Source organism: Rhinatrema bivittatum, chromosome 8 (genome assembly GCF_901001135.1).
Source record: "Rhinatrema bivittatum chromosome 8, aRhiBiv1.1, whole genome shotgun sequence".
Taxonomy (NCBI): Eukaryota; Metazoa; Chordata; class Amphibia; order Gymnophiona; family Rhinatrematidae; genus Rhinatrema; species Rhinatrema bivittatum.
In genome coordinates, this window is record NC_042622.1 from 161,791,293 (window position 1) to 161,819,013 (window position 27,721).

Here is a 27,721-nt window from a genome sequence, read left to right on the forward strand (position 1 = left end):
GTATATATATATATATATATATATATATATATATATATATATATATGTGTATATATATAGATATATATATATATACATACATATATCTATCTATCTATCTATCTATATATATATATATGCAAAGATTACATGTTGGAATCCCAGTCTGCAAGGTTTACTGTTTGCCAAACCTAAGTACTTGCTTAATTATTTTGAAACCTTTAGTGGACAATAATTAAAAAGTCCACGGGGCTGCAAAGGCCTTTTCCAAGGCGAACCTCTCTTCCCCCACCCCCCCCCCCGAACTTGGCCCTGAACTTGCAGGCTGCTAGGGAATGGGGCTGCCCAAGAAAAGCACAAGTCAGGATTTGAGAATGTCATCTCACCCCTTTTTTTTTTTTTTTGCGCCTCAGATAAAATGAATCATGGAAATGACTTTTATTATTGTCGTCCTCATATTTTAGTACTTTAGCCAGTCTCAATAGTAGTCTTTTTTTAATGTACATTGGCTTGAATGTTTGTTTATATGCAATAGTCTGAAATTAGCAAATTAACCAGTGATTTTACAGATAGGCAGACGTTCATGCTAAAATATTGGACTGGTTGCTTTTATGCATTGCCCTGCTTATCAGCGAAACTTAATGTATGCTTGCTTGCTGATTTAGCTCCAGAACGTAATTGTTTAATGAACTAATTACAAAGAGACTGAGGAGCCTAGGGATTGTAATCATGGATTCGTAAACAGAAGACCTGGTTTTAAATTCTGCTTCTGGCACAACTGTAGCTCCTCTTTGAGTGGTGACTATTAAGGAAGGAGTCACACTCGGTTCTAGGGCTTAGTCCACCAAAACCTCTGCAGACCCTGCCGTGGAGTTTCTGAATGGGCGAGGGAGGAGGCTATGCTGTACCTCCAGGGACCAAAGTTTTCTGGGGTGTCCACTCAGTCCTTTAAGTCTCCGAGATTACCCAGGTCAGATAGGGGTGTTCCCACAAATTAAAGCTTACTCTTCAGTGTGCTCAATGGTAATTAGTTGGCACCTTACACATTTCCTTCTGGTTCAATCCAGTAATTCCACTCCAAAACGTAATCTGTTTCTGGGGTCCCTTGGTATTTTCCCAGGGGGGTCAGCTTTCTCCTGTCCTTGGTGGATACTTGTGGCTCACTGCTTGACTCCACAATCTCCAAACCTCTCTGTTCTATCCTCCAGGACAGAGACTCTCAAGTCTCTTCTCCTTTCCCCGGATGAAATCCTTTATCTTTAAATGTTACTCAGGGCTCTCAGGCTGAAGGATCCAAAAAAAAAGTCATACCAGCAGAGAAAACGAAACCCTTTTCTTTCCCCATCCTCTCATGGGCAGCTAAACTTCCTCCCAAACATAAAAATCACCACATAATCAAAACTCTGAGCTGCACTCTACAGCCACTGGGATGTGGTGACAAGATAAGGCTGTCCCACTTCCTGGTCTGCTCAGCACAGGCTTACAGCCAATACTGAGTAAGGAGAGAAGAGCAAACGCCTTCCTTCAAACGTTTAATCCAGAGGTCACCTGCTCTTAAACAGGCAGGAGCCTCCCCATACCTACACTGAGGGTCACAGAGCCCACTGGGTCCCTACACGTTGTTTGTGCTTTGTAAGAAGGCCTAGGTTAGAAGAGTAATGTGCTGCTGGCAGAACTGCAAGGCTTAAAGCAAAACCGCTGGTTTACTTATTAGTTGATATAGCTGCCTAGTAGCAGTTTGTTTCTTGCTAATTTACAAAATTAGAATATGTACTTAATTTCTGTAAAGCTTAACACCTTTGCCTGTTTATAACAGCTTGACTAGTTCAAGAAAGCTAAAATGTTTACTCGCTTTTACTGAACCTATATAGAGGTCTGTGTCATGTTGGCTGGGGTCTGGGAACACCACTTCAGGAGCTGAACAGGACCACTGGGCTGGCCTGGGGTTTATCTTCTACGTGGACAGCCCTCCCTCCCCCCCGCAGGTTGAGTCCTTGGGTTCTGGGGGCCAGTAGGGTTTGGCTTCGGTGGCAGAACATCGTGGTGTAAGGCAGGCTCAGGCTGCACGTTACGGCAGAGATAAGCTGGAAGTGGAAGACTGGATACTGGAGTGGGCTGGATATAGACACAGGCTGAGCAAGATCATGACAGCACTGGGGCTGGATACAAGTACAGACTGGACAGGATACTAAACAGACTGGGACTGGATGCAGACATAGGCCTGGCAGGAGAATGAGCAGGGACTGGGTCTAGTTAGACTGGGGCAAGATAAGGCAATGGTAAGGCAGGGAATGGATATTAGGAACTGGACTGGGCAGGGCAGGGCAGGACTAGACCGAACAAGGAAAGAACAAGACAAGGACTAGACAAGACAACACAGAATAGACAACATAGAGGCCCGAAGGCAGCAATGGAGAAGGCCCGGAGGCCACTAGGAAAGGAGAGACCTGGAGAGGCTGCAAAGCAAGCACAAGATAAGAGGAGGCCCTGAGGCCACAATGCAAGGAAAAGCCTGAATAGGCCACAGAGCAACTAGAAACATAAGAGCAGGCCTGGAGGCCACAAGGCAGGGAAAGGCCTGAGGAAGGCAACAAGACAAGGTACAAGGCAAGAGTTGGCCCAGAGGTCACAAGGCATGGAGCAAGGTAAGAACTGCCCGTTCAGAGAGCCAAGTGTGCTCCATGAAGAGGTATTGATGGACTGGGTAGGCTGGATTAAGTAGTACAAGAGCTTCTAAGTCAGGTGGCCAGAAAGGAGATGGCTCAGATAGCTAGGAGCAGAGCACACTGGAGGCCTCTGCTGCTGGGGAGGTGTCATTGTAGATAGAAGCAGGACATGGTGAGGCTGCACAGCAGAAGCATTTAGACGGATGACTCAGAAGTTATTCAGCTAAATAAATATTTGGACTCTTAGCTGGTTATAATTTAGCTGATATCTTATTATCTGGCTAAAATTTAGCCAGATAAGTTAGGAGCACTCTGGGGGCATAACTAGGAAGAATTGAGTTATCCAGCTAAGTTATCAGATATTCAGAGTTAGCCGGATAACTTAGCTAGCTAAGTGTGGTTGGGCCAGAGAGTTGTTCTAAGGTTAGCCGTCTATATTCAGTAGTGCTGTTGCACCACTGAATGTAGTTTCAAAGTTAGCCGGTTAATTTTATCTGGCTAGCATTGCTGACCGGACAGTGACTGAATATGGACCTCATATTTGTTTGAATAGTTGTCTGTGCAGCAAAAGTGGAATAAGAAATAGTGCATTTTATAACCCCTCTTTTACTACAAAGCCGGTACTTTACTTGCTAGAAGATTTTTAAGATTACCTGGATCTGTAAACCTATACTTTTTACCTTCTAATTTGATGACACATCTACAGGGGTATTTGAGCATATAGTACCCTCCTCTATCTAAAGCTTCCTTCCTCAAAAGCAAAAATTTCTTCCTATGCAACTGGGTGGACTTTACCAGATCAGGGAAGATCCAAACTCTCTGTCCATAAAACATCTTTAGTCGGTTACGAAAAAAAAAAAGTCATAACATTGTCCTGATCTGTGATAAAGGCAAATTAATCAGTAATGTCCCCCTTCAGTCCCTAGGGGATGACAGAGACTGAGAGAGACGCTTGGAGATGAGGACGATTGAGAAAGAGAGAGAGAGCCTGCTGGGGGATGAAGGGGACAGAGTGACTGCTGGGGGGAATTGAGAGAGAGAGAAACTGCATGTGAAGTGGGAGTGAGTACTGAGAAGGGGAGGGTGGGATTGAGGGACTGCCTGAATAGAAAGGGTGTAATGAAAGAGGATAGAAAGAGAGAGAGAGAGAGTGTGAGTGATTGCTGGGGATGAGATGGGAATTATGAGACAGACTGCTGGTGATGGAGGATGAAGAGAATGGGAGGGAAGATTGAGCATGAGATTGTGACAGCTAGAGATTGGGGAGATGAAACCTAGACACGAGAGAATTTACATGAATGTCTCGATTTACAAAAGGGTTGCAGCTCTCCAAATATTTTGGACAAAGAAAAAAAAAAAATGAAATGACTGATTTGGAAAGTTAGGTGTAGCAGCTAGGGATGGGCATTCAGGGGAAACGAAATAGGAAATGAGACTAAATTTCCTATTTCGTTTCAGATCATTTGCTAGAACGCTTAGAAGCCCATAACTGGATTTCATGCACGGGTGTAAATTGGATAACTCTGTTAAGGCCTGATTTACTGCGGTTTTATGTCTTCATTATCCGTCTATAAGGGGCAAAGGTTTCCTGAATTAGGTCCCAGGTCTCTCTTGTTTCCTGGTTATGTATGAAAGCCACATAATGTAGTCAGTCCTCTAGAGATTATTTTCCTGATTAGCAGAAATATAAAGAGGTGCAGCTACCTAAGATAAAATTAGGAGGCATGCTCGATATATTTAGGAATCAGATTCTAGTACCAGTGATTAGGTCTGGCCATTCATAGGCGCGTTAAGCACAAATTATGCCCCCCCCCCGTGGACACAGGGAAGGAGTTTGCCCAGTGTTGGGGGTGCTCGGGCATCCTCAGAGCTGACACCTGTGTGAAATCCTGAATGTTTTACTAAGTTCTAAGTGTTATTGGGATTGAACTGGAGAAGGTGCAGTTTATTTCCAATATGAAACCAGCATTGAAAACAAGTTCACGCTTTAGGTCTTTCTAGAATCTAAATGTGAAATAAAATGCCTGAATTATATGATATGATCTTCTCTTTTTGCAAACTGTCCTGTTAGTAGCATTTGTTAGGCAAGTAGTTAACATGCAAGTTTTATCTTGCAGACAGCCAAATCTTTTTTTTTTTTTTTAATTCTTTATTTATCCATTTTCAATTTATTACAAAGAAAAAAAAAAATTTTAAGGTATGATTACAGTACTGAATTACAGAAAATAATTTCAAAAAAGAAATATAGAAGAGCTTATTATGTAGAACATATTTAAATCCAGTTTCTCAATAAAAGGAAAAAAATAAAACAATTTCAAAAAATGTTTTTTCATACCCTTTTTTCTTTTTTAAACATTTATCCATATTCATGTAACAACCCCTACTTGTGAGTGAAGGCAAGGGAAATCAAATGAGAGAAATATAGGAAATATATATATCTTATCATAGCTGTAACATAGGACTAGCTGGAATTTTTTTTTACTTTACAACAGCCCTCCATCAGCCGGGGAGGATGTAATGGGCCTACGGGCATCTATAAACTGACGAAGTTGATCAACCTGGAAGAAAATAAAACATTCATTTCCTTTCCTTAAGGTACATCTGCAGGGGTATCGAAGCATAAAAGAATAGCCTAGGGAAATAACATCCTGCCTTAAAGTAAGGAATTCTCTCCTAATTTGAGTAATTTGTGCTAAATCTGGGTAAATGCGTATAGCCTGACCATAAAACAATAAGGGAAACTTTCAGAAGTAATTTTTCATGACTCCATTTAGATCTTGTACAGTTATGAAAGCCACTAAAAGTGTGCTTCTATCCAAAACATCTGTCTCGGAGTATTCTAAGAAACTGGTCAGGTTCAATGGAATAGCTGGAGGAACAGTAGATGTTAAATTGGGAGGTCTGTTATTCATAAATTTGCAAAATTTAATTGATGGCATATTATCTTCTGTGTAACCCAGGCCTTCCCTGAATAGTCTCTTCAAAGTAGAAAAAGGAAGTTCTCCAGCTATTTTTGGAAAATTCAATATACGTAGGTTGAGATGCCTTATGTTGTTTTCCAGGACTTCTAATCGCCTAGAACAAGCCATTTGTTCTCTTATTACAGCTGCATTGACAGCTTGAAGGGACTGAATTTTCTTTTCAGCCTCAGTAACTTTATTTGTAGATTCAATGGCTTGAGTTTGTACTTCCAATATTCTCTGCTGAATATTGTAATTCAGAGAGTCCATTTTATTCTCAAGTCTCTTTATAGCGTAACCTTGGCCCACCATCAAATCCTACAGTGACTCAAGCGTCACTGCCTCCGGTCTCGATGTTGAAATCAGGGACTCACCCTCAACGACGGGCGGTGTGATAATCCGGGATCCATCTGGCAGCAGCCCTTCTCCTCCTCCTCCTGGGGTTTGCCAGCATCTCTGGACTCCTCCAGGATGCCTCTCCGATCGGGACTTCGCCTTCCCGGGTGGCTTCCCTCGCTCTCGGCGTCTGTTCCGAATCGCTCTCCACCCCCCCCACCCCCCCTGTCGCTCCGGCCGCGTCATCAGCGTGCGACTGGGGAGAGATTCGGTCGGGGTCACGCTGTGCCGGAGGCGGCCTAACGTCGGGGCTGAGGGAAGCCTCATCCGCAGGGGCTCCCTGTTCTCTCCCACAAGTGCTCACACCAGACTCCTCAGCTCCCTCAACTAAATCCAGCTGGCGCATAAACCGCACGATGTCAAGCTGCCCCGGAGGAGGTAAGGATTCAGGTGGAAAAATCCTTATTCTACCTTTTCTTTTCGACGGCATATCTTATTAGGAAACCAAAGTTCAAGTTTGATACCGGAGCGATGCGATCTACGACCCGCCTATGCCGCCATCTTGCCTCCACCACCTCAAGTTCCAAATCTGTTTTTAATAATAATAATAATAATAATAATAATAATAAGGTAGTTTGAAGGCGCATCTTCTACCAAAGTTTTGGACACAATTGATAATTAAAGCACTTTTAACATCTTTCTGTCGGAGAAGGAAGATTGCATAGCCTGGATCTAAGAAGGGATTTTGAACATGTACCTTAATAAAACACTCATTTTGTTTTCAGATTACTGACTTGGTTTTGGCAGCATTTGGAGGCTCTTCGTGTCTCTGCTTGTTCTTGTATGAAATGTTCATGCTCCTTCCACACGGACTCTCTTTCATGGGTGTAACAAATGTTAGCTTCTCCAGGAGGCCTTTGCTTTCCTTCCTTACCTTGTCTTCTGGGCATTACAGGCATTGCAGGGGGAGATATCCCTCCCATGAAGTTGTAAAACCTTCCATAGGTTTGGGCTTTCTTAAGAGGAAAGTCCTAGAAAGGGACGTTTTCCTTTCTAGAGTTTGACCCTAGATAGGCAGACCCTCCCTGTGGTTTAGTGTTGGGGCAGTTATGGAGTAAAAGATAAATTGATACTAATAAGTGCATCAAGTGAATAAAATCAATAGCTAAAAAAGGGATTGAACTAGTAAGTACTTGGTGCTACTTTTCTTGTACATCTATGCTTTTTGGCCTCTGAGTCATTTAATCTTAGTTACACGTAGAATATTATTAACCAGAAAATTGTCAGTATGTCTTTACAGCTTGGGAAGAGCCACCTGCCTGAAGTAGAGGAGAGAAGGGGGCCTGGTCTGTCTAATTTCTGTTCTGTCTCCATCTGTTGGTGAGAGGACAATATCTCTAGTTCTGAAGTATCATTGATGGAAACCCAAATGAGCCTTATTAATTTAATTGCATAGTTTGTTCTCTGACGCAGACTCCTGAAAGGTGGTGAGATCACATACTTAGCATGAGTGACGGGGTATTTATTTATTACTCGCTCTCTTACCAGAGTACTTAGAGTATGGGGTAGTTTACCTACATATGATATGAATTACGTACAATACCGTGCAATGTATGGTCTGCACTGTATCTCCTCCAGTGTCACTGCGGTTATGGTAGAGGGACATCCTGGGGTCAAGTGCAAACCCTGGTCAGGACCAAACTATGCTAGGACAAGGGGCCTAGATTTATAAGGGCAAGCTTTAGAACAATGAATACTTATGTGAAAGAAGTCTTGCTGGGAGTGAAGATCTAAACGACAGAGTTGCTATGGATAGCAATAAAATGGAGCACTGAAATGAGAGCAAATTCTTGTGTCCGGCATGTTAAGGGGAAGAGAATGAAGAGCCACGATGGTCCACCAGTGAAGCAGGAATAGAGTTCAGGAAATACAGGCATAGGAGGAGGAAGACAGGAAAATTACCTGAAGAAACAATGAGAGGCAGGAAGGGCAATTAAACAGGGAAAGACTCAAACAGGGTAGTGTATTCCCCAATTAGTGTCACAGTTTCACTTGCTCTGCAGTCTTCTTTCCACCAGAAATCCTCGGTGAGCCTTGCTCACTACCTTGCCAGTTATAGTCTCGCTGATCATACTACGCCCAAGACTCAGCCATACTTAACCCAGCCTGCTCAATACCTCAGTGCCTCTTCGTTGAGTCACTTTGGTTCTCTGACCTGGCCACTCTTACCTCGCTGTCCTGCCTTGCCTAGTCTTGTGGTCTCCGAGCCTTCAGTCTTGTCTAGCCTTGTGGCCCATCCAGTCCTCCTGCCTTGCCTTGTGGCCTCACCCTGCTCTGTGGCCTCTCTTGGCTTCTTGCCTTGCTCTGGGCCCTTCCGGGCCTTCTGGCCATGCTCTGCAGCCTCTCAGGCCTCCCTGCCTTGCTCTGTGCCTTCTTGGGCTTTTCTGTCTTACCTTAGAGCCTCCAGGTCTTCTGGGATTACCTTGCCCAGTCTCATGCCCCATTGGGCTTTCTTGTTTCCTGTTACCTGTTTAGTCCAGACTTCTCCTTGTCTGTCCTTGTCTGTCCTTGTCCTGGCCAGTCTAGTTTAGGCCTTGCCCTTGTCCTTTGCCTCTGATCTAGCTCCATGTGACCAATATCCAGCCTTAAGCCAGCAACTGTATCCAGCTTCCAGCCCGTGCCTACCCTCAGCTTCCAGCCTGCCTTTGCTTTGTCTAGCCTGCTTTGCCTTGTCCGTCCAGCTATGTCTGACCAATACCTTGCTACATAGAAGACAAGTCCTACTAGGACCCAGAACCCAAAGGCTCAATCTACTGGAGAGGGGGTTGGTTAGGCAGAAGACCAGCTCCAGTCCTGCCCTGCAGCCCTGTACTGCCTCTGTGGGGGTGTTCCCTGACTCCAGCCTGCCAGTCCATGACTCAGTAAAGGCATGAAACAAAACTTCCTTCAGAACTTTGTGAGCAGAGGAATAATGTAGTTAAGAATGAAAGGGGAGGATCAGAAGAAAGCAGGTACCTTAAATACATTAGGGTGTTAGACAGAAAGGGCTATGGGATGAACACAGCTATTTACTGGGAGGCAGTATTTAATGTACTGGTATAATTAAAACACAAGGCCATGAGACCTTGAAGGAGCTAATAGAGCTGTTGACTATACCCCTCATAGCAACTTATCACGAGAGTCAGGAGAACAGCAGGTGCAGTACCACGCCACAAAGCTGGAAGTGAGGAGGAAGTGGAAACTACAGACCTGGTGGGCAATACAGACAGGGAAGGGAAAATCTTGTCAAGCAAACCTGATTGATTTCTTTGTGTTAAGCAAACCAGTAGATCAGGGGGTGCAGGAGATGTGGCTTTTCTGGGTTTCAGGAAAGCCTTTGAAACCATTTCACATAGAAGACTGGTGGTTGGAACAAAAATGATAAACTGAGTGAGAGATTGCTCATGTGACAGGAGTCAGAGTGGTGGGAAAGGAAAGTGACAAGCAGCATGCCACAAGGATCATGTCGAAACAACTTCTTAGAAGCCTCAGGAAGGACGCTTTCTCCAAAGCAGGTCTGCAGTAGAACCAGTGCCCAGAAGTAGATCTCTGCTCGCTGCCATGAAGGTTCAAATGTCACTTCCTACCTGCTGCATGTGTGCCAGCACCCAAATAAAACACTCAAAGACCAAAGAATAACTGCAAAATGAATCCTTACAAATTAATATGAGCATTCATTCCCCACGGCTGCTATCTCTAGTAATCTCTTCCAGCATTCTCCTCCATCACCTCCACATTTCCAGTTGCAAAGTCTCTCTCGTCCACAGCAGTTCAAAATGAAGAGCGTGTAAGTAAGGAAGCCTCCTTCACGCTGAAGGCACGCAACAGAATACAAGTGTCTGAGGTGACCCTTGGGAGGGTGTTCTTCAGGTTTAAGCACTGGCCTGTCACTTGTGACTGTGGGGACATCGGAAGCTGAAAGATTGCACTCTGGCAGAGTCTTGCTGCAATTGGCAGAAGAAAGATTTAAACGTCCTGTGGCAGAATATGCCTGTGGATGCCATTTTGGTGAATTTTTCCCATTTTTAATTTTTGGTAGGCTGGAGAAGATTTGTAACTGGCAGTGTGGAGGTGACTGAGGAGCCTGGTTGGAAAGAGAATGATTTTGATTCAAAGAATTGCTTCTTAATAGCCTCGGGGAGGGAATGTTAATTTTCATTGTATTTTATAAAGTTTATTTTGGAGTAGTAGAGAATCTTTTTTTTTTTTTTTTTTTTTATGTATTCCTTGTTTGTTTCAGTAAAACAACATATTTGGGTGCTGGAGTACTTATATATAATGCTGCAGAGATAGCAAGTGATCCTTGGCGCTGTGAAGAAGCACTCGCTCACACCGTTGTGCCTCTCTTCTCTGTATTTAATAAGGAGTTGCTGGTGGGTGAGCTGTTTGCTCTTCTTCCTGCCTAGGGATGCCAACTGCCCGGGATCCAGCCATCTTGGCTGGTGTTATTGAAGGGAGGCTAGCAACTTAAGTACCAGCAAAATGCACCCACCTGCGGCCTCCGCTGGAGCGAACGTTTTCCACTACTGCCTCCCTACCCTCCCCACTCCTCAGTGAATTCACCCTAGTCTGACGACCCCCCCCCCCCCCCCTCAACCACAGCTGGACCTCGAGGGTCACTCCTGCAGCTGAGAGAGAGCACCCCTAGGATGCGGGACCTGCGAGTCCACCATGTTCGCTGCCACCACAGTGGCTCCACCTTGTCTTCCTGTGCAAGCTTTTATTTTGAGGAAATCTGTGGGTGGGGGCTGTGACCGGTCCACGCGTTCTTTCCCTGCTGTCAGAGCAGTGCGAGGGAGAGAGCTGAGGGCAGCAGTGCATGAGATCTGGCTGGGGGTGGTGAAGGAGGAGTTCAGACTCATTTTGGAAGGGGTGGGATGGGGCATGGAAGATTGTGATGGAGAGCCAGGGACCAGGAATTAGCCCATTTTTGTGGTCAGAGTTTGTTTATATATTTTCTTCAGTTTTGAAAGCAGCCCTGCCAACAGGCTCTGGGTGGGTAACAGAACAGACTGTTTGTATGTAGTATTGTATTTTTTTGTTGTAACAAATGATAAAAATGCCTTACTAAGCAAGTACAGTAATTGGCAATGCTGTTCTCAGGCCAGTGGTTTGCTGTGTGGTTTTGTATTTCACTGCTGTCGGGTCTGACGCCTGCAGGCCAAACTTCTAAAGAGAGCATTTCAGTCACTGCTGCACAAGAACAGAGCATGTGACTCAATAACTTCTCCCTCTGGAGCAAATCATGTACTAACTCCATCCTCCCTTCTTCATAGACACTGCCTGTAAGATGGTGAAGTGGCTGTCGGCTAAGCTAGGCCCCACTGTGACCTCTCGGGCTATAGCTAGGAACCTGTTGCGTCTGCTCACGTCTTGCTATGTTGGTAATGTTTCTCCTTTTTTCTTTCAAAATAAGACATTACTTTGCACTGTTTGTGGTTTAGGTATGCACAGAGTAAATTAGCTGAGAAATTCTTTCTGACCTTGCAAAAAATTGTTTGAGAGAATCTCTTCTGAGTCTGTAGAAAGTCCTGCATGTTGTTTAACTGAAATAAAAACAGTTCAAGGCTGTGGCAAATAGGTATTTGGGAAAGCCATCAATTAAAATGAAAAAAATCCATCTACTTACTCAAAGATGGAGCAGAAGCTGCTGTAGAGGCCAAATAGCAGCAAATCATGTGATAAGTGAATAATGAATCATTTGGGGCTCACCTGACCCTGAGACCTGTAATAATGTATCATCAGCCCCGTTCCAATATATGTAACTTTTTTCCAATGTGCAGAATCATTGGTGGGAAAAGAGCAGTGAGCAGGCACAGGCTGTGAAAAGAAAAGCCTAAAACAGCTGCCAAAACTGCTACCTCCACACTGCCTCATTTGCAGGCTCCCAGCTCCACTGGAATCCATGGAACGCACACACACACGCGCACACACACACAGACGCGCACACACACACAGACACAGACGCGCACACACGCACAGACGCGCACACACGCACAGACGCGCACACACGCACAGACGCGCACACACACAGATGCACACACACACAGATGCACACACAGACGCACGCGCACACACACACACAGACGCGCACACACACACCCCTTTACAGCACACACACACACACACACACCCCTTTACAGCAGTGTGATATGCCTCAGTCTTTACAACAAACCTCATTTCTGCCATCTTGATGAACAGAGGTCCTGGTTAGAAAAGGGTAATGTGCTCTCTTCAGATGTCCCCACCCACCTTTCTGTTATTTCAAGGAAGTACCACTCCCTCGATTCAGATCTACATAAACCAGGGCAAAGTAGCTTTGAAAAAGTAGGAGCAGGATGCAAATGGGCCCCATCTGCAAGAACAAGCTAAGCCGTGCCTTGGAGCACCTTCATCAGAGAAGCTTCTTTAAAATAAAATAGACAGTAAAAGCACCATCGCAGAGGACAAACACCACAAACGCTCTCAACACATCTCAAAATCTCATCGGCTGCTGTATGTTAGAACAACACTACACACCACATATTTACCAGAGAACTCTTAGCCGATATATGGGGACGCTGTGGAGCCTCACTAGGATGCTACATCTGCAGAGAGCTCGTCTCCGTCCTCTGTACTCCTCTCTTCAGCCGGGGAAGATGCTGGCGGTCACTCATGTTGTGCAACATGCAGCACACTATGCTGACTTTAACTGTCCCAAAGTCGAGAAAAAGCTTCTGGTGAAACAGCTTTTCAGCTGCCCGAAGGTACACTGAGTCGGGGACCTGGTGGAGTGATGGGCACGGTTGTGCCGCCTTTTTAGAGGAAGGCAAACAGAGGGTAACCGTTATCTACAAGTACAGAAAGAAAACGACACGCTACAAAACACAGGAGCTATGAATGTATCACTGAGGGCTACAGCTCTTCCAGCACTTACCCAGTAGAACTCTGTCTCCTGGATCCCAAGCCCAGGTACTGATAGAGAGGGATCTGCCCTAATATACGGGTATCCCAGCAGGAAACCTGACCACCACCTCACATCCGTCACTAGTAAGCGATGGTCAGAGCAGACCTGAGTGTTGAGACCAAAGTCATGCTTTTTTTTCCCCCCCAATTACATTTTTATCAACTAAGAAACAAAGCACAAAAAGACATAAAAGCTTTAACATGACTTAAGTACGTATGTTTTTGCAACATCATAGTAGACTGAGGAAATGCTTACGATTCTGGTAGATGACTCCATGGCAGAACCAAACCCAGATTCTCTGCAGGCTTCAATTACAGGGAACTGAACTACCTCATAGATCAGGGGCAGCAAATCCTGGTCCTCAGGAGCCACAAATGGGTCTGGTTTTCAGCACAGCCACAATGAAGATGCATGAGTTAGATTTGCATGCATTGCCTTCATTGTACGCTGATATATCTCATGCATCTTCATTATGGCTGTCCTGAAAACCAGGCCTGTTTGTGGCTTTTGAGGATTGGAGATGGCCGCCATGTCCTAGATATTCTTTTGTACCTCCCTTCTTTCCTGTTCAGTACAGGGATACAAGGCATGGCCGAGAGTAAAGAGCTGACCCATCTGAAAATAGCTGCAGAATGTGATGGTACTTAACCACTGTAAAGTCCATCTATTTCCTGCTATATAGTAACCCAGTCATGTATTAAATGACGGCAGGTAAAGACCCAAAAGGTCCATCCAGTCTGCCCAGCAAGATATTAAGGGTTGTAACTGCCACCCTGTGCGGGTTACCCTCATGTAAAGTTACCACAGATTATCCCGTTTCTTCATTTCCATCCTTTAGGCATTAGGTATCCGCTGGGTTTATCCCACGTCCTTTTGCATTCCATAACTGTTCCTGTCTTCCCCACATCTTCCAGGAGTGCACGCCATACTATAGAGTCCAGTTGATCTCAAGGGTTTTTTCCTTCACATCTTTGGCACTGAGGATCCTTTCTTCATGTCCCATGTCTCTGATTTCTCTTGCTGTTTTCACCTCTATTTGGAGGTGCTTCATGGCAGGTAACGGAGAGACTTTTATATAGGAGGTGTCCAGATTCCCATAGAGCTGGGAGATGAGCTTCAGTCCACCAGACACTGCTCAGGCATTCTCTCTATCAGCTCTTCTAAGTCTGTCCTGGGATGTGCGTTGAAGAGCAGGGGCACTGTTAGAGCGGCTGAAGTGCATTTTAGATGCAGATCCAGCTTAATTAGTTATTTTGATATATTTGTTTTAACGTTGTCTATCCTAAAATTAGGCTGTAGGTCTCATGCAGCAAAATAAAATCAACATACGATTATCAGTATCCGCAGTAAATGATATTCTTTAGTCAAGGTAAAAAGCAACGCATTGCTCTTTGTACCACTTCCTTTAAATATGAGAAATGAGCAGGGAATGTTTTTCAGCTTTGCTAGGTATTCCCCAAGGTATCACACAGTTATGTGTCTGCATAACTTTGATCCTCAGTGCTCGTATCAATTATAATCCACCTAATTTACATAATTCCCAGCATGCGAGCAGAAAAGAGGGAGGAGGTGTTGGCCTATGTGGCCAGAACATGGAAATGGCATCAGCCCACAGGCCTGGTTGGAAGGAGGTGGACTGGGTCGGCTTCCTGAATATCCGCGGGAGGCGAAGAAACGATTAATCATTTTCTCCACCGCTGTGTAAAGTTAAGGTGCTAGAATAGGGGGGGCGCAATTCATCTCGGGTATCTGTTGCACAAGGGGATACTCAGCTGCTATCTAGTGTGTACTGAAACATTCAGTTTTTGGAAGGACTGAATGAAAGATATTTGGGGACTGGAGGCAATTCCAGCTTTTACTCTCCATTACTGGGCTCTGCCTCCAACCCCACTCACAAAAGGGCAGCCAAACTCCTAGATACATGGCCTTTATTCATCTCAGATTACAACCGTTCCCGCCGGCCTCACTTATGCCCACGTCACTCCCATTATTACCTCTGAGAGAGAGAGGAAGAATGTCCTTTTATATTGTTCCAGTGCTCCCAGTCTGAAGTTTCATCAGCCACGCAATTACAGAAAAGTTGTGATCTGTAGACTTACAGCTGTGTGTTAAGCATCATGTTACTCACGCAAGCAACCTATATCTTTCCTCTCCTCGCTCTCTTTCACATACTGCTGCTAAAACTTTTGAATAATTTAGCTGCTTTCCTCAAGGCATGTCCTGATCAGAGCACTTGAAAACAGACACCCCGATAGCCCTAAGGTAAATGCCCCTGCAGATAGCTACTTCCAGAAGGGAGCAGGAGAGCAGTCAGGGGACCAGAGGAGGAGCGGGGAAAATGAGATAACAGGTCAGTGGCAGAGGAAGGGAGTTTAATCTTCCGCCGTTCTTGAACTCTTTCTTTTAACTCTGACCACTAGATCACATCACTAGTAAAAATGTGACATCAGATGACCAAAGGAAAGTGCAGGCATTTCTTAAGTAAATGCTCCCATCGTCCCCTCCCCAGCTCCTGCCGAAGATCTTCTGTACTGTGGAGTTCTGTTAAAGATTTCTCGTGGGGGGGGGGGGGTTGCTTTTTATCCCCACAGGTCCCCACAAGCAGCAGTTTGTGCAGAGTGGGCATGACAGCAGTCCCCTCGACAGAAGCATTTATCAGAAGAGGCTGGTGCTCGGGGACCAGGTGTCCAAACCTGTCCTAGACTGCCTGATGCATGTGGCGCACCTTTATGGAGAACCTGTCCTTACCTACCAGTACCTGCCCTACATCAGTTACCTGGTCAGTATTGCTGGGAGGAAGTGACTTGAGTATGCCAAGGGGAGGAAGAGAGGAATGCTTCTTTACACTGTTTTTATCCTTCAGTTACTATAAAGCAACCTATTTTACCTGGTCAGCTTCTTCTGTTTCTGCCCGTCCTATCTTTGTTATGTACGAGGTTCCTTCTCTTCTGGATGGCTGCTGGTCAGCAGACTGTAGTCTGTTCACTATGTTTGTGAGCAATTTGTTTTGTGCAGGGGTTAGAAGGTAAAGTTTGTCTTTTTGTAGATGACAAGAAGATTTGCAACAGAGCAGATACACCTGAAGGAGAAGAGAAAATGAGAAGTAATCTAAGAAAGCTGAAGGAGTGGTCAAAGGTGTAGCAGCTGAGATTGTGCCAAGAAGTGCAGTCAATCATTTGGGGTATGGTAATCCAAAGGAGCTGCGTGTGATGAGGGGTGAAAGACTGAGATACAAGGACCAGCAGAGAAGCTTCTGGTGATAGTGTCTGACGATCTGAAGGCAGCAAAGCAATGTGACAAGGTGATGACTTAAGGTCAGAAGGATGCTGGACTGATAAAGAGAGGTATAACCAGCAGGAAAAAGGACATGATAGTGCTCCTGTACAGGTTGTTATTGAGGCCTCATCTGGAATACTGCGTTCAGTTCTGGAGCCCATATCTCAAAAAGAATAGAGACAGGATGGAGGCGGTCCAGGGAAGGATGGCCAAAATGGTGTGGGGTCAGTATCGGAAGACTTATGAGAAGAGGCTGAAGGACCCTGGAAGAGAGAGGTGCAGGGGAGATATAATACAGACCTTCAGATACCTGAAAGGTTTTAATGATGCATGATCTTCAAACCTTTTGTGTTGAAAAGCAAACAGTAGAACTAGGGGGTCATAAAATGAAACTCAAGGGGGGCAATGCAGAACCAACATCAGAAAATATTTCTTCATGGAGAGAGTGATGGATGCCTGGAGTGCCCTTCCAGAAGAGGTGATAAAGACGAAAACAGTAAATGAATTCAAAAAGGCATGGGATAAACATTATGGATCCCTAAAGACTAGAGTTGTAAATTAAAAGGGTGCATGAGAGGTAACCAGCACAGAGCAGCAGTTCCTACCCTTGACAGAAGGCAAGGAGTAACCTGCATGGAGCGTCAGTTTTACCCTTAACAGAAACATGGGGGTAACCTGCATGGAGTGGTAGTTGCTACCCTTAACAGAAACATGGGGGTAACCTGCATGGAGCGGCATTTGCTACCCTTAATTGATCGATTACAAAAAAACAATTTTCTGGACGTACAGTATACAAGCTCCAGGACAATTTCACCCCTTGCTATTTGCATGTATATTGTGTATCCTGAAAAGGGTTTTTTTTTTTTTTGTAATCTATCCATTCCATTAATTCTTGAGCGCCCGTAGCAGTATGTAAGCGCTCAGCCACGTCTCCTGGGCGCCCGATACATTTGAGTGCTAGGGATGCACAATTTCTCCCTAGCGCATCCGTTTTCACGCACCAGCTCATTTAAATATAGCATCGGGCGCCCAGGAGAAATGGCAGTGCATGCATTAGGGAAGCGAGCGCCCGTCTTACCGCACCTTTTATTCCTTCGGCCCCAAAGTGGGGTGGATGCCTGTAAAGCCCTCACGGAAGAAGCGGTGAAAACAAGATCGCTAATGGAATTCAGAATGGTGTGGGATAAACATACAGGATCCCTCGTGGCTAAGGTTTGGAAATGAAGAAAAGGGGTAACCTGCACGGACAGCAGTTACTACCCTAAAACAAAAAAAAGATTGCTGGGCAGAGTGGACGGACCACTTGGCTCTTTTTCTGACCACATTCACAATGTTCCTGTGATTGGGAGTGAGGTAAACCTCAATCAATTTTCAGCACAATGTGTCGTGAGAAGCTACCTAAACTTAAAGTAGATAAAGCTTGGGGCCGGACGGGATCCATCCGAGGGTAATAAGGGGACTTAGAGAAGGGAATGGAAAGGCAGTTCCGGAGATGTGGTTCCTCTTCATAAAATTGGAAGTGAGGAGAAGGCTGAAAACTGCAGGCCAGTTAGTCTGAGCAAACTAATGGCATTGCTGCTTTAAAACCGAGGAGAGTGCAGTTTCTGGAATCCATTGATTACAAGATCCGAGGCAGCATGCTTTTACCAGAGGTGAACCTTGTCAGATGAATTTCTGACCAGAGGATTGGATCACAGGAGAGCACTCGATGTACTGTGCTTGGATTTCAGTAAGGCCTTTGACATGGTTTTGCATAGACAACTTATAAATTGATTGAGCACCCTTGGTGAGATAGGGGAGATATGATGGAGACATTTAAACAGAAGGGAGTCTCTAGAAGCAGGGGTCATGAGATAAAAGGTGAAAGGAGGGTAGACTCAGGAGTAATCTTAGGAAGTTTTTCTTTACAGAGAGGGTGGTGGATGTGTGGAACGGCCTCCCGGGGGAAGCGGTGGAATCTAAGCACAGGGGATCTCTGAGGGAGTTCTAGGGGTTGTAGAGCTGAGTAGTTGGTGTGGATGGCAGACTAGATAGGCTGTAATGGTTTTTTCTGCCATCATGTTTCTACACGCACGCATATTTGTGTAATTAACAGCATGATAAACTGCTAATGCTGAGGGCATTTTTATAATAGAGAAGCTCATATACTGAAAGATGACAAGGACTTTCTCAAAAATATAAAAAGGATCATTGCACTATTTCAGTTCAAAACAAAATGATATTTCACAGTTTGTAACTCATCTTTACTTAGTAAATTGTTGATTTTTTTTGTACTTGATACATTTTTCATTTGTATATAGTTTATATATTATTTTAAAGCAAACATAAATGGTTTAAAAAAATGTTTTTGCATACTAAACAATGAATCTTTATGCAAATTTGCCACATAATTGACAATGAATCTTGAAAAATGTGCTGCAAGAAGGCAGGGTCTCTGGTTCTTGGTGTGTCCCTTTCAGCTGACCATGCTAAACCTCTTGGCCTGGGAAACTGAGTGCTTTCAGTCATTTCTTCTGGCGGCAGAGCTGGGAGGGAGTTGCCAAGCAGGAGACAGGACTGAAGCTTTGGGATGACAGAGTGAGGTACAGTGCTGGGCCTGACGGTGGTGTGGCAGGGGAGGGCCAGAGGCTTTCGCAGTCCAGTTTGAGAAAGTACTGCCTGCCTGCCCCAGTGATGACTGCATGCTCCTTTGCTCAGTCTTTCCAGCAGATTTGACAGGTTTCCTCTTGTATCTGTTCTATGGTAAATTGCAGAGATATGAGGAGAGAACTAAGAGGGGTGTTTGGGACTTAAATCGTATTCCTAAGAACATTTTCTCACTCTGCTGATGCAGGTTTCCCCGAGTGCTGGTGGCCGGTTAAACAGTCGGAAAGAAGCTGCATTACTAGCAGCCGTGTCTATAACGCAGAAGATTACCGTTTATCTGTCGGACACTACACTGATGGACATTCTCCCCAAAATCAACCAGGACGTCCTCCTTCCTGTCCTGGGGTTCCTGACCTCTCCCACCACCAGGTAATTGTGTATGTTCGGAAGGCGTGTCACTGAGTTGGTCTTTTCTTCTTTTACTCTGTTTGGAATCGAGGGACTTTCTATTAAACTTGCAGGGGAAGGAGTCGATTGCTGCATGAGAGTGCCACCTCATGACCAGACTCTGGGTCCATTTTAGCCAGATTCTGGAAGGAATTGTGGTATGTGGGTCTTGGTCAATGGCTGGGCTGGGAATGAAAGCTCATGATATTGTAGCCCATGAGGTCAGTTTCAGTTGAGCCAGAGGTTCAGAAAAGAAGAAAACAGCCAGGCCAAGAGAGAACCTCACAAACCTGGCACTGCTGTGTAGAAAGATGATAAACTCATAAGCCAAAATGCTGGAGCCCCCGGCTGAGAATGACAGGGCCCTGCTATGAGGAAGATCATATTGTCAAGCATCCCCCGGCTGACAGTGTCAGGGCATTACTGAGGCAGCTCACACTGGCAGAGCCCCTGACTGAGAGTGACAGGGCACTGCTGTGAGGAAGATCACACTGGCAGAGCCCCTGACTGAGAATGACAGGGCACTGCTATGAGGAAGATCATATTGTCAAGCATCCCCGGCTGACAGTGTCAGGGCATTACTGAGGAAGCTCACACTGCCAGACTGCTTGGGTGCTGGCCATGGTACACTGCTGCTGTTGCAAAGGATTTCTCATTGAGAGGGAGGTGTGTGGAGCAGTAAAGGATAAACCATGCATGTTCAGTTTCCCCAGTGGTCCCCAGGCACGGATTGCTCTGTGTGAAAAAAGCTGCAGCCTCATCGCCTTGATCTGTTTGAGAATTGGAGCAGAGATGGTGCAGCAGCACCTGGGTGAGACTTTACGGATTTTCTTCAGCACCTTCTCACTTCTCCAGCAAGTCCACGAGCAGGTTTGATGCTTTCTCGATTGTGGTTTTGTTTGAATTATTTTTAATTAATTATACAGTCTCACGTGTAAATTCCAAGAGCAACTTGAAAGAACATAAAGCGTAAATGATTAAGGAAAAAAGAAAACCATTTTCTACACTAAACTACAGCAAATTACTCTCTCTTTATGTAGAGTCCTTCACAAATGTGTGCATGCAGTGGCAAATGTTCAAGCATGCTCTGAATTGTTGTTTGAAAACTATTTGTGTTCCCACATTGTCCTTTTTTAGTTATTGCTTTAATATAAATGAATGTTGGAAGGTCTTCTCGTTGGGCTGGCAGCAGTGCAGTGAGGGGAGTGTAGGGCCCAAGGTTCTGGCACTGGGATGCGGGGGGGGGGGGGGGGAATCAGTGGGAATCTTGCTCAGTGCTGTTTGTCCTTACCACAGGGTTTGAAGCTGGAGATTGGGAGCTGCGCTGAGCCACTGCTAGTGGACCTCCATTGCCCAGATGGGACGGTGCTGTCTGTCGACCTCTCTGTGCTGGAAGAGCTGGAGAAAGTGTACAACCCTGAGATGGCCTATGCCACCTACATTCCCTTCTCTTGCCTCATAGGTACTAAATTCTCTTGTGACCTGAGCTGGGAGTCGGGTATTGGGGAGGAATGAAGGCTCCTGATAAAAGGTGGGCGGGAATGGCAGGGGCTTCACCAAAGATGTTTTTCAGGACTGCTGCACAGCAAGGAAATGTTTCAGGTGAAGTGCAATGGGCTGGTGAGTACAAGGGATTCTCTTTTTTTTTCAGGACTTGACTGTATGTGTGTTTTTTCAAATTTAAGGAGATGCTGCAATGCAGAAGATTGTACCAAACCATGAGCTGCTCTGGAAAATGACAACTTTATACCAGGAGAGTGTGAGTCCAAGAAGCCCAGATCCCTGCAGTCACGACCCAGCACTATCTCCCCACTTTCTGAGGCCTCCCTTCCCCAGCCATGAACCTGAAAACCAGTCTGGCACTTTTGGAAGTGTTTTGATTGGGAACCGGATTCAGGTAGCCAGCGACATTCAGCCTGACCGAGGCTGCGCGACAGCTGCGAGTGCAGGGGCGGACGTGTTCCTTCCTGGACATGATGAGAATACTCTGAAGCAGGACTTACCCAGGAGCACCCGCATGCTGTGCGGGAACTGGCTGGCGTACTGGCAGTACGAGATAGGCGTGAGCCAGCACGAGGCACGCTTCCACTTCCATCAGATCAAGCTGCAGAGCTTTGTGGGCCACTCGGGGGCCATCAAGAGTGTCATGCCTCTGAACGGCGAAGACTTTTTCCTGAGCGGCAGCAAAGATAAAACTGTCCGTCTCTGGCCTTTATACAACTATGGCGACGGCATGAGGGAGATTGAAGCCCGGTTAATCTACACTGAGCATAGGAAATCTGTCTTCTATGTGGGTCAGCTGGAGGCTGTGCAGCATGTGGTGAGCTGTGACAGTGCAATCCACGTCTGGGACCAGTTTACAGGTAAGAGCAGAGCACTGTGTCTGAGGGAAGAGAGAAACTGAGCTTCCTTTCAAAACCACAATCTCCAGTGTCTGTGCATAACTGAAATGTTAAATGAGAGAGAGCCTGACTTCAGTGCTGGGAAAAATTGTTCTAAAGAATAAAATCACAGAACATATAGAAAGGTATGGGTAAATGGGGCACAGCCAGCATAGATTTACATGAGGGAAGTCCTGCCTCACCAATCTACTACATTTTTTTTTGAAGGGGTTAATAAACATGTGGATAAAAGTGAATGGTAAATGTGGTGTATTTGGATTTTCAGAAGGCGTTTGACAAAGTCCCTCATGAAAGGCTTTTAAGAAAATTAGAAAGTCATGGGATAGGAGGAGATGGCCATTTATGGACTGCAAACTGGTTAAAAGACAGGAAACAGGGGCCGATGCAATACAGTGCGCTTCTTCTACAGTGTACTTCTTCTACGTGCGCTCAGCGTTAATAGCTGAGCGCACGTAGAAGAAGTACAGAAAAGCAGAAAAAAATGCTTTTCGGTACTTCTTCAATAAAAGAAAAAAAAACAAAACCCTCAGCAGACCGCCGGTAAACTCGGCGTCAGTCTTCATAACCAGCAGCCGCCGTGACCCCCTAATCTGCATATTGCATGGCGCCCCCCTTGTGGGCGCCATGCATGTGCTAAGAAAGCGGGTGCTGAAAAGTCAGCGCCCGCTTTCCGCAAAATTTATTGCATCGGCCACAGAGAGTAGGACTAAATGGTCAATTTTCTCAGTGGAGAGAGGTAAACAGTGGAGTGCCTCATGGATCTGTATTTGGACCGGTGCTTTTCAATATATATATAAATGATCTGAAAAGAAGTGCAGTGAGTGAGGTGATCAAATTTGCAGATAACACAAAATTATTCAGAGTAGTTAAATCACAAGTGAATTGCAATAAGTTGCAGGAGGACCTTGTGAGACTGAAAGATTGGATGTCCAAATGGCAGATGAAATTTAATGTAAACAAGTGCAAGGTGATGCATATAGGGAAAAATAACCCTTGCTGTAGTTACACAATGTTAGGTTCCATATTAGGAGCTACCACCCAGGAAAGAGATCTGAGTGTCATAGTGGATAACACATTGAAATCGTCGGTTCAGTGTGCTGCAGCAGTCAAAAAAGCAAACAGAATGTTGGGAATTATTAGAAAGGGAATGGTGAATAAAACGGAAAATGTCATAATGCCTCTGTATCGCTCCATGGTGAGACCCCACCTTGAATACTGTGTACAATTCTGGTCACCGCATCTCAAAAAAGATGTAGTTGCACTGGAGAAGGTACAGAGAAAGGCAACCAAAATGATAAACTGTATGAAACTGCTTCCCTATGAGGAAAGACTAAAGAGGTTAGGGCTGTTCAGCTTGGAGACGAGACGGCTGAGGGGGCATATGATAGAGGTCTACAAAATCACAAAGGGCTAAAATGGGTTAATCTATATCAATTGTTTACCTTTTCAGATAATACAAGGTCTAGGGGCATGCCATTAATTTAGCAAGTAGCACATTTAAAACTAATCAGAGAAAATTCTTTTTCACTCAAAGCATAATTTAAGCTCTGGTATTCGTTGCCAGAGGATCTAGTTAAGACATTTATCTTAGCTGGGTTTAAAAAAATGTTTGGGCAAGTTCCTGGAGAAGTCCATTAACTGCTATTAATCAAGTTGATTTAGGAAATAGCGACTGTTTATTACTGGCATCAGTAGCATGGGATCTACTTAGTGTTTTGGTACTTGCCAGGTACTTCTAGCCTGGATTGGCCACTGCTGGAAACAGGATGCTGGGCTTGATGGGTCCTCTGTCTGACCCAGTATGGCAACTTATGTTCTTATGAGCTTGTACTCTTTGACAGCAATCAGGATCTGCAGCCACCTGGAGAGAAGCCTGGGGTCCTCCCTAACATAAGGATCTGTGGATAGATAACTCTTGGAGTCTTTCCACTGAGATCCCCCATGCTGGCCGCACGTAGTGCTCTTCCATCCCCCGTTTTCTTGGTGGGGCTGTAATCAGTCCCTCCATTTTTCTGTATAAATATCTCACCATTATATATATATATATATATATATATTTCTGCTAGCCCTCTCTTCCCTTGTTAATGCTACATATTTGTCATTTTTGTTTCATGCCAGTAAATGTGACAAGGAGAGAGAGTCCTGCACTGGCAACGTCAGACATTGCTTGTGGTACCTGGCAGTGCAGTCTCCACCCAGCGTTCCTTGCAGTTCTGGGTAGCAGCTCTAATGGTTTTGACAGTGAATTTCTTTTCAGCATTTGTGCAATTCTGTAGTGCTGCTGCTCTCTGATATTTGTTTCCTTTTTAAAAGGTAAAACTCTCTCTACATATGAGCCTGCAGACAGCAAGACCCCCATCACTGCTGTTGCCACCATGCCTTCTCCATACTGCAGTGTGACGTTTGCAAGCGCTGACTCTGTTCTGCGATTTATAGATCACCGGAAAGCAGGACTGCAGGTATTCCCTTTTCCTGTAACAAAGCACATAATACACTGGGCACAGTCTCTATTCTCATCTCTTTTTATCAGACTAACCATACTCCCTTCCAGGTGAAAGCAAAATGGAGGTTCTCAGTTTCAGCACTTTGTAGGATGCCATTCCTCATCTCTGCCTTTCTGGATATCCCAAACTTAATCCAACCCCTAGGTGTTCTCATCAAGCTTAGTGTTAATCGTAACAAGGTTTTTGATATTCAGCTGCGGAGCGTCTAGTTAAGTTAGCCGGATATCGCTATCCTGCTAACTTAATGGGGAGCCGCGCTGCTGAATATCCTCGGCTATCTTAAAGTTAGCCGGTTATGTCAAACCAGCTAATTTTAGGACAGCCTTAGGGGCCAGAGTTAGCTGGATTGGTTAAGCAGCTAACTCCAAATATCATAACTTATGCGGCTAATTCTGGCCCGCCTCCAGAACACCTCCGACTTATGCACCTACATTTTAGGTGCATATGATGCTGAATATCTCCGGCTAGCCTTTTAGACGGATAACTTTTCAGTTCCTGTTCGTATCCCAGATCAGTCCAGACAAGTGGGTTTTGCAGATGGAATCAGAGAAACAAAACTTTGAGGCACTGCTACATAACAGAATGTCACCTGCAGTCCCTCAGTATTTCTCTGTCTCCAGCAGATGGGAGAGGTTATCAGAAGGGCTTCTCCCTGAGGTGTTAGGCACCTTAGTGGGCCATCCCTCAGGTAGAGAGGGCTGTCTGGTCTCTGCCTTCTACATTCAGAGCGATTGATAGCCAGTGGTCTGGCTCCCTCTCTCCTGTGGTCTGCTCCCCTCGGCCTTCATCCAGATTCAGGGAAGTAATACCTTTTTAGTAAGGGTTTTTCTCTTGAAAGAGAGCTGTGTCTTTAATTAAAAAAAAAAAAGGCTAGGCTTGCCAGCAAGGCCTGTTGGCACTGGGAGGCTTCAGCAGGAGCTGAAAGCACCATGGGGAGTAAGATTTTCAGGCCCTCATCAGCCCCAGAGTCCAGAGCAGTTTGAAGAGGCTGGATCGTGCCAGCGGCAGAACTCCTGCAATCAAGCTTCTTGGCAGGCCTCATTAACCATGCGGTGCTGCGATCGGGCCACGTGCTCTGAAAAGACGGCGCAGGCTTCTCTCCACGGGGGATCCTGAAAGGCTTGCAGCTCGTGGCATGGCCGGCTTATTTCAGCTGCGATCTGTTCTGACTGTGCATCAGGGCAAGGGGGAAACTCCTCCGAGGCAGACAGCAGGAGGTCGGCAGGACCTGCTACAGAAGTCCCTGGGGGAATTGCAGATGCAGCTAATATAATTGAGGCATTGAATAAGGAAGCAGGTGGCTTCCAGGATGCCTAGGGACTCCCTCCATCTCCGATGGTTCAAGCAACAGAGGATCAGGAACAGGGGGTATAGTTGGATGTCAGCATTCAAGCCGAGGACTCTGCTGAGATGGAAAACCTCTCAGATTTTGTTCTGCTCTTTTTACAAAGCCTATTTGGCAAAGAAGGGGGCAGGGAGGAATCGGACCCTGGACCAACAGCCATGGAGCTTCTCTAAGAGAGTGAAGATGGCCCCAGCAGGGGGTTCTGAAGGCTTGGGGTCTGGGGCGTGCTGCAGGTCAGGATGAGGACGAATCTGGTGATCTGCAGGAGGATTCGGCGAATGATTTGGAGGACACTGGTGCTGTGGATGGTTGTCCATAGGGGGATATGGATGCCGTTCCCTGTACGTACCCAGATCAGTCCAGACTCCTGGGTTTTGCCTCCCCTCCAGCAGATGGAGACAGATGGAGACAGAGTTTTACTGCCACATAACCTGAGGTGCCACCTGAAGTCCCTCAGTATTTCTCTGTCTCCAGCAGATTGTGGAGGTGCAAAGCCTGCAGTCTGAGATTTAAAAAAAGCAAAACAAAGCATAAGACTAGAAGATCAAGGCAAGTCCAGTGGGGCCATCCCCCTGGTCTGTGAGGTGGACGAGCAGGGGGTTGGGGACCTTTTATTGCTCCGTCCTTCATTGCCTGACAGGACTGAAATCTGGGGGTCCCAGTTCCCTCGCCCTGAAGGATGGACAGAGCTTGTTTGCCATTTTTCTTTAGGGAAAGGGAAGAGTAGATTGAGCTAATCCGGGGTCGTGGTGGGGTGGCAAGCTTTAACCCGATTCTTACGGCGATCGGGCGACTCTGCTAATTTCCCGTTCCCTGCACGTACCCAGATCAGTCCAGACTCCTGGGTTATTCATCCCTGCCAGCAGATGGAGACAGAGAAAGTTTTACTGACACTGCCTCATAAACCCCAGTGCCACCTGCAGTTCCTCGGTATTTCTCTGTCTCCAGCAGATAGCAGAGGCTGTAAAACCTGCAGTTGTGCTTTTTTTTTCTAGGACTGTATACTTTAGAGCCTTCCTCCTGGGGGTTTCTTTTGGTTACTTCAGGATTTCTTGTGGTTGTCACCCTTTTGTGTGCCCATCTGTGCGCCCGTGGGGTGTACATCTGGTTGTCCAGATCCCTCTCCTCACGATGCCACTCAGGCGGCTGCAGGCTCCAAGAGGGTTTTTTTGGTTTTACGTTTCCCCTTCTTTCCTGAGACTGCCTGTTCCTTTTTTGTTCAGGCTCTAAGTCTGTCTTTTTTTTTTTTTTTGAGAAAGTTTAAAAAAGAAAACAGACAGCAGCACAGCGGTGTAGGCGACTTCCTCATCAGCTTGCCAGTAAGATCGTCCTGTTCTTGGGGGGAGGGGGGAGGACTGTTCTTTTGGGATTTTTTTTTTTCAGGTTTCCCCTCTTGGGCTCCTTTCTCTAGCATGGCCCGTGGTTCAGCATGATTGCGGCTGAACCGTGCATGTCTCTGCGCGACTTGTTCAGAAGGCGGTGAGGGCTCCTCTGGAGTTCCTCTGCCCGCAAAGCAGCGTCGCAGCTCGGCAGGGGCTCTGTCTTTTGTGCTGGTTCTTTCTCAGACAGCACAGGAACGGCGGCCATCTTGGATTTTTCGGCGGCCGTTCCCGCACCATCAGGGAGAGAGGGGGTGGGGCCTTGAAGGCTACTTGACCCCCAGGATCTGGCTCTGCTGGATCTGAACAAGCTCCCAGGGATACAGGGGAAGAGCCTGGCCATGGAGAACTGGTTGATCCGGCGACCGGTGATACAAGTATGGGGGACGACCTGGGGATCTCTCCTCCCGGGTCAGAGGATCCGAAGGAGGTTCGCTTGTTCAAGAGGGAGAAATTGGAGGTTTTGCTCCTGTTAGCCTTTCACATGTTGGGAGTTAAAATGCCCCAGGGCGATATGGATTTAGAAGGGATGGACCTGGTCCTTGACAGGGTGAGGGGTCCCCCAGCTTCATTCCCATTCTATAAGTCGGTTAGGAAGTTGCTTGATGCGGAATAGGGGACGCCAAATGCTGGTTTGAAAGCTGCTAGGACCATGGGAAAGCTTTATTCACTTCCTGAGGAGGACTTGGAATGGTTTGCTCTCCCGAAGGTTGATGCTGCTGTGTCCGCGGTGACTAAGGGAACCACTATATCCGTGATTGGTTCTGCGGAATTGAAAGATATGCAAGATCGCAAATTTGAGATACGCCTTAAGTGGATTTTTCAGGTTTCTGCTTTGGTGTTACGGGCAGCATTT

General features: G+C 45.9%; 1 protein-coding gene across 1 annotated transcript in view; it reads left to right on the forward strand.

Moving 5' to 3' along the window:
* WDR81 (WD repeat domain 81) overlaps positions 1-27,721 on the forward strand; it is a 56,205-nt gene that overhangs the window by 18,962 nt on the left and 9,522 nt on the right. Inside the window, 9 exon segments of the mRNA XM_029611144.1 lie at positions 441-463; positions 3,572-3,631; positions 11,248-11,364; positions 15,518-15,705; positions 19,036-19,217; positions 19,940-20,105; positions 20,532-20,697; positions 20,921-21,598; positions 23,951-24,096. Coding sequence (XP_029467004.1) covers positions 441-463; positions 3,572-3,631; positions 11,248-11,364; positions 15,518-15,705; positions 19,036-19,217; positions 19,940-20,105; positions 20,532-20,697; positions 20,921-21,598; positions 23,951-24,096 — 1,726 coding nt within the window.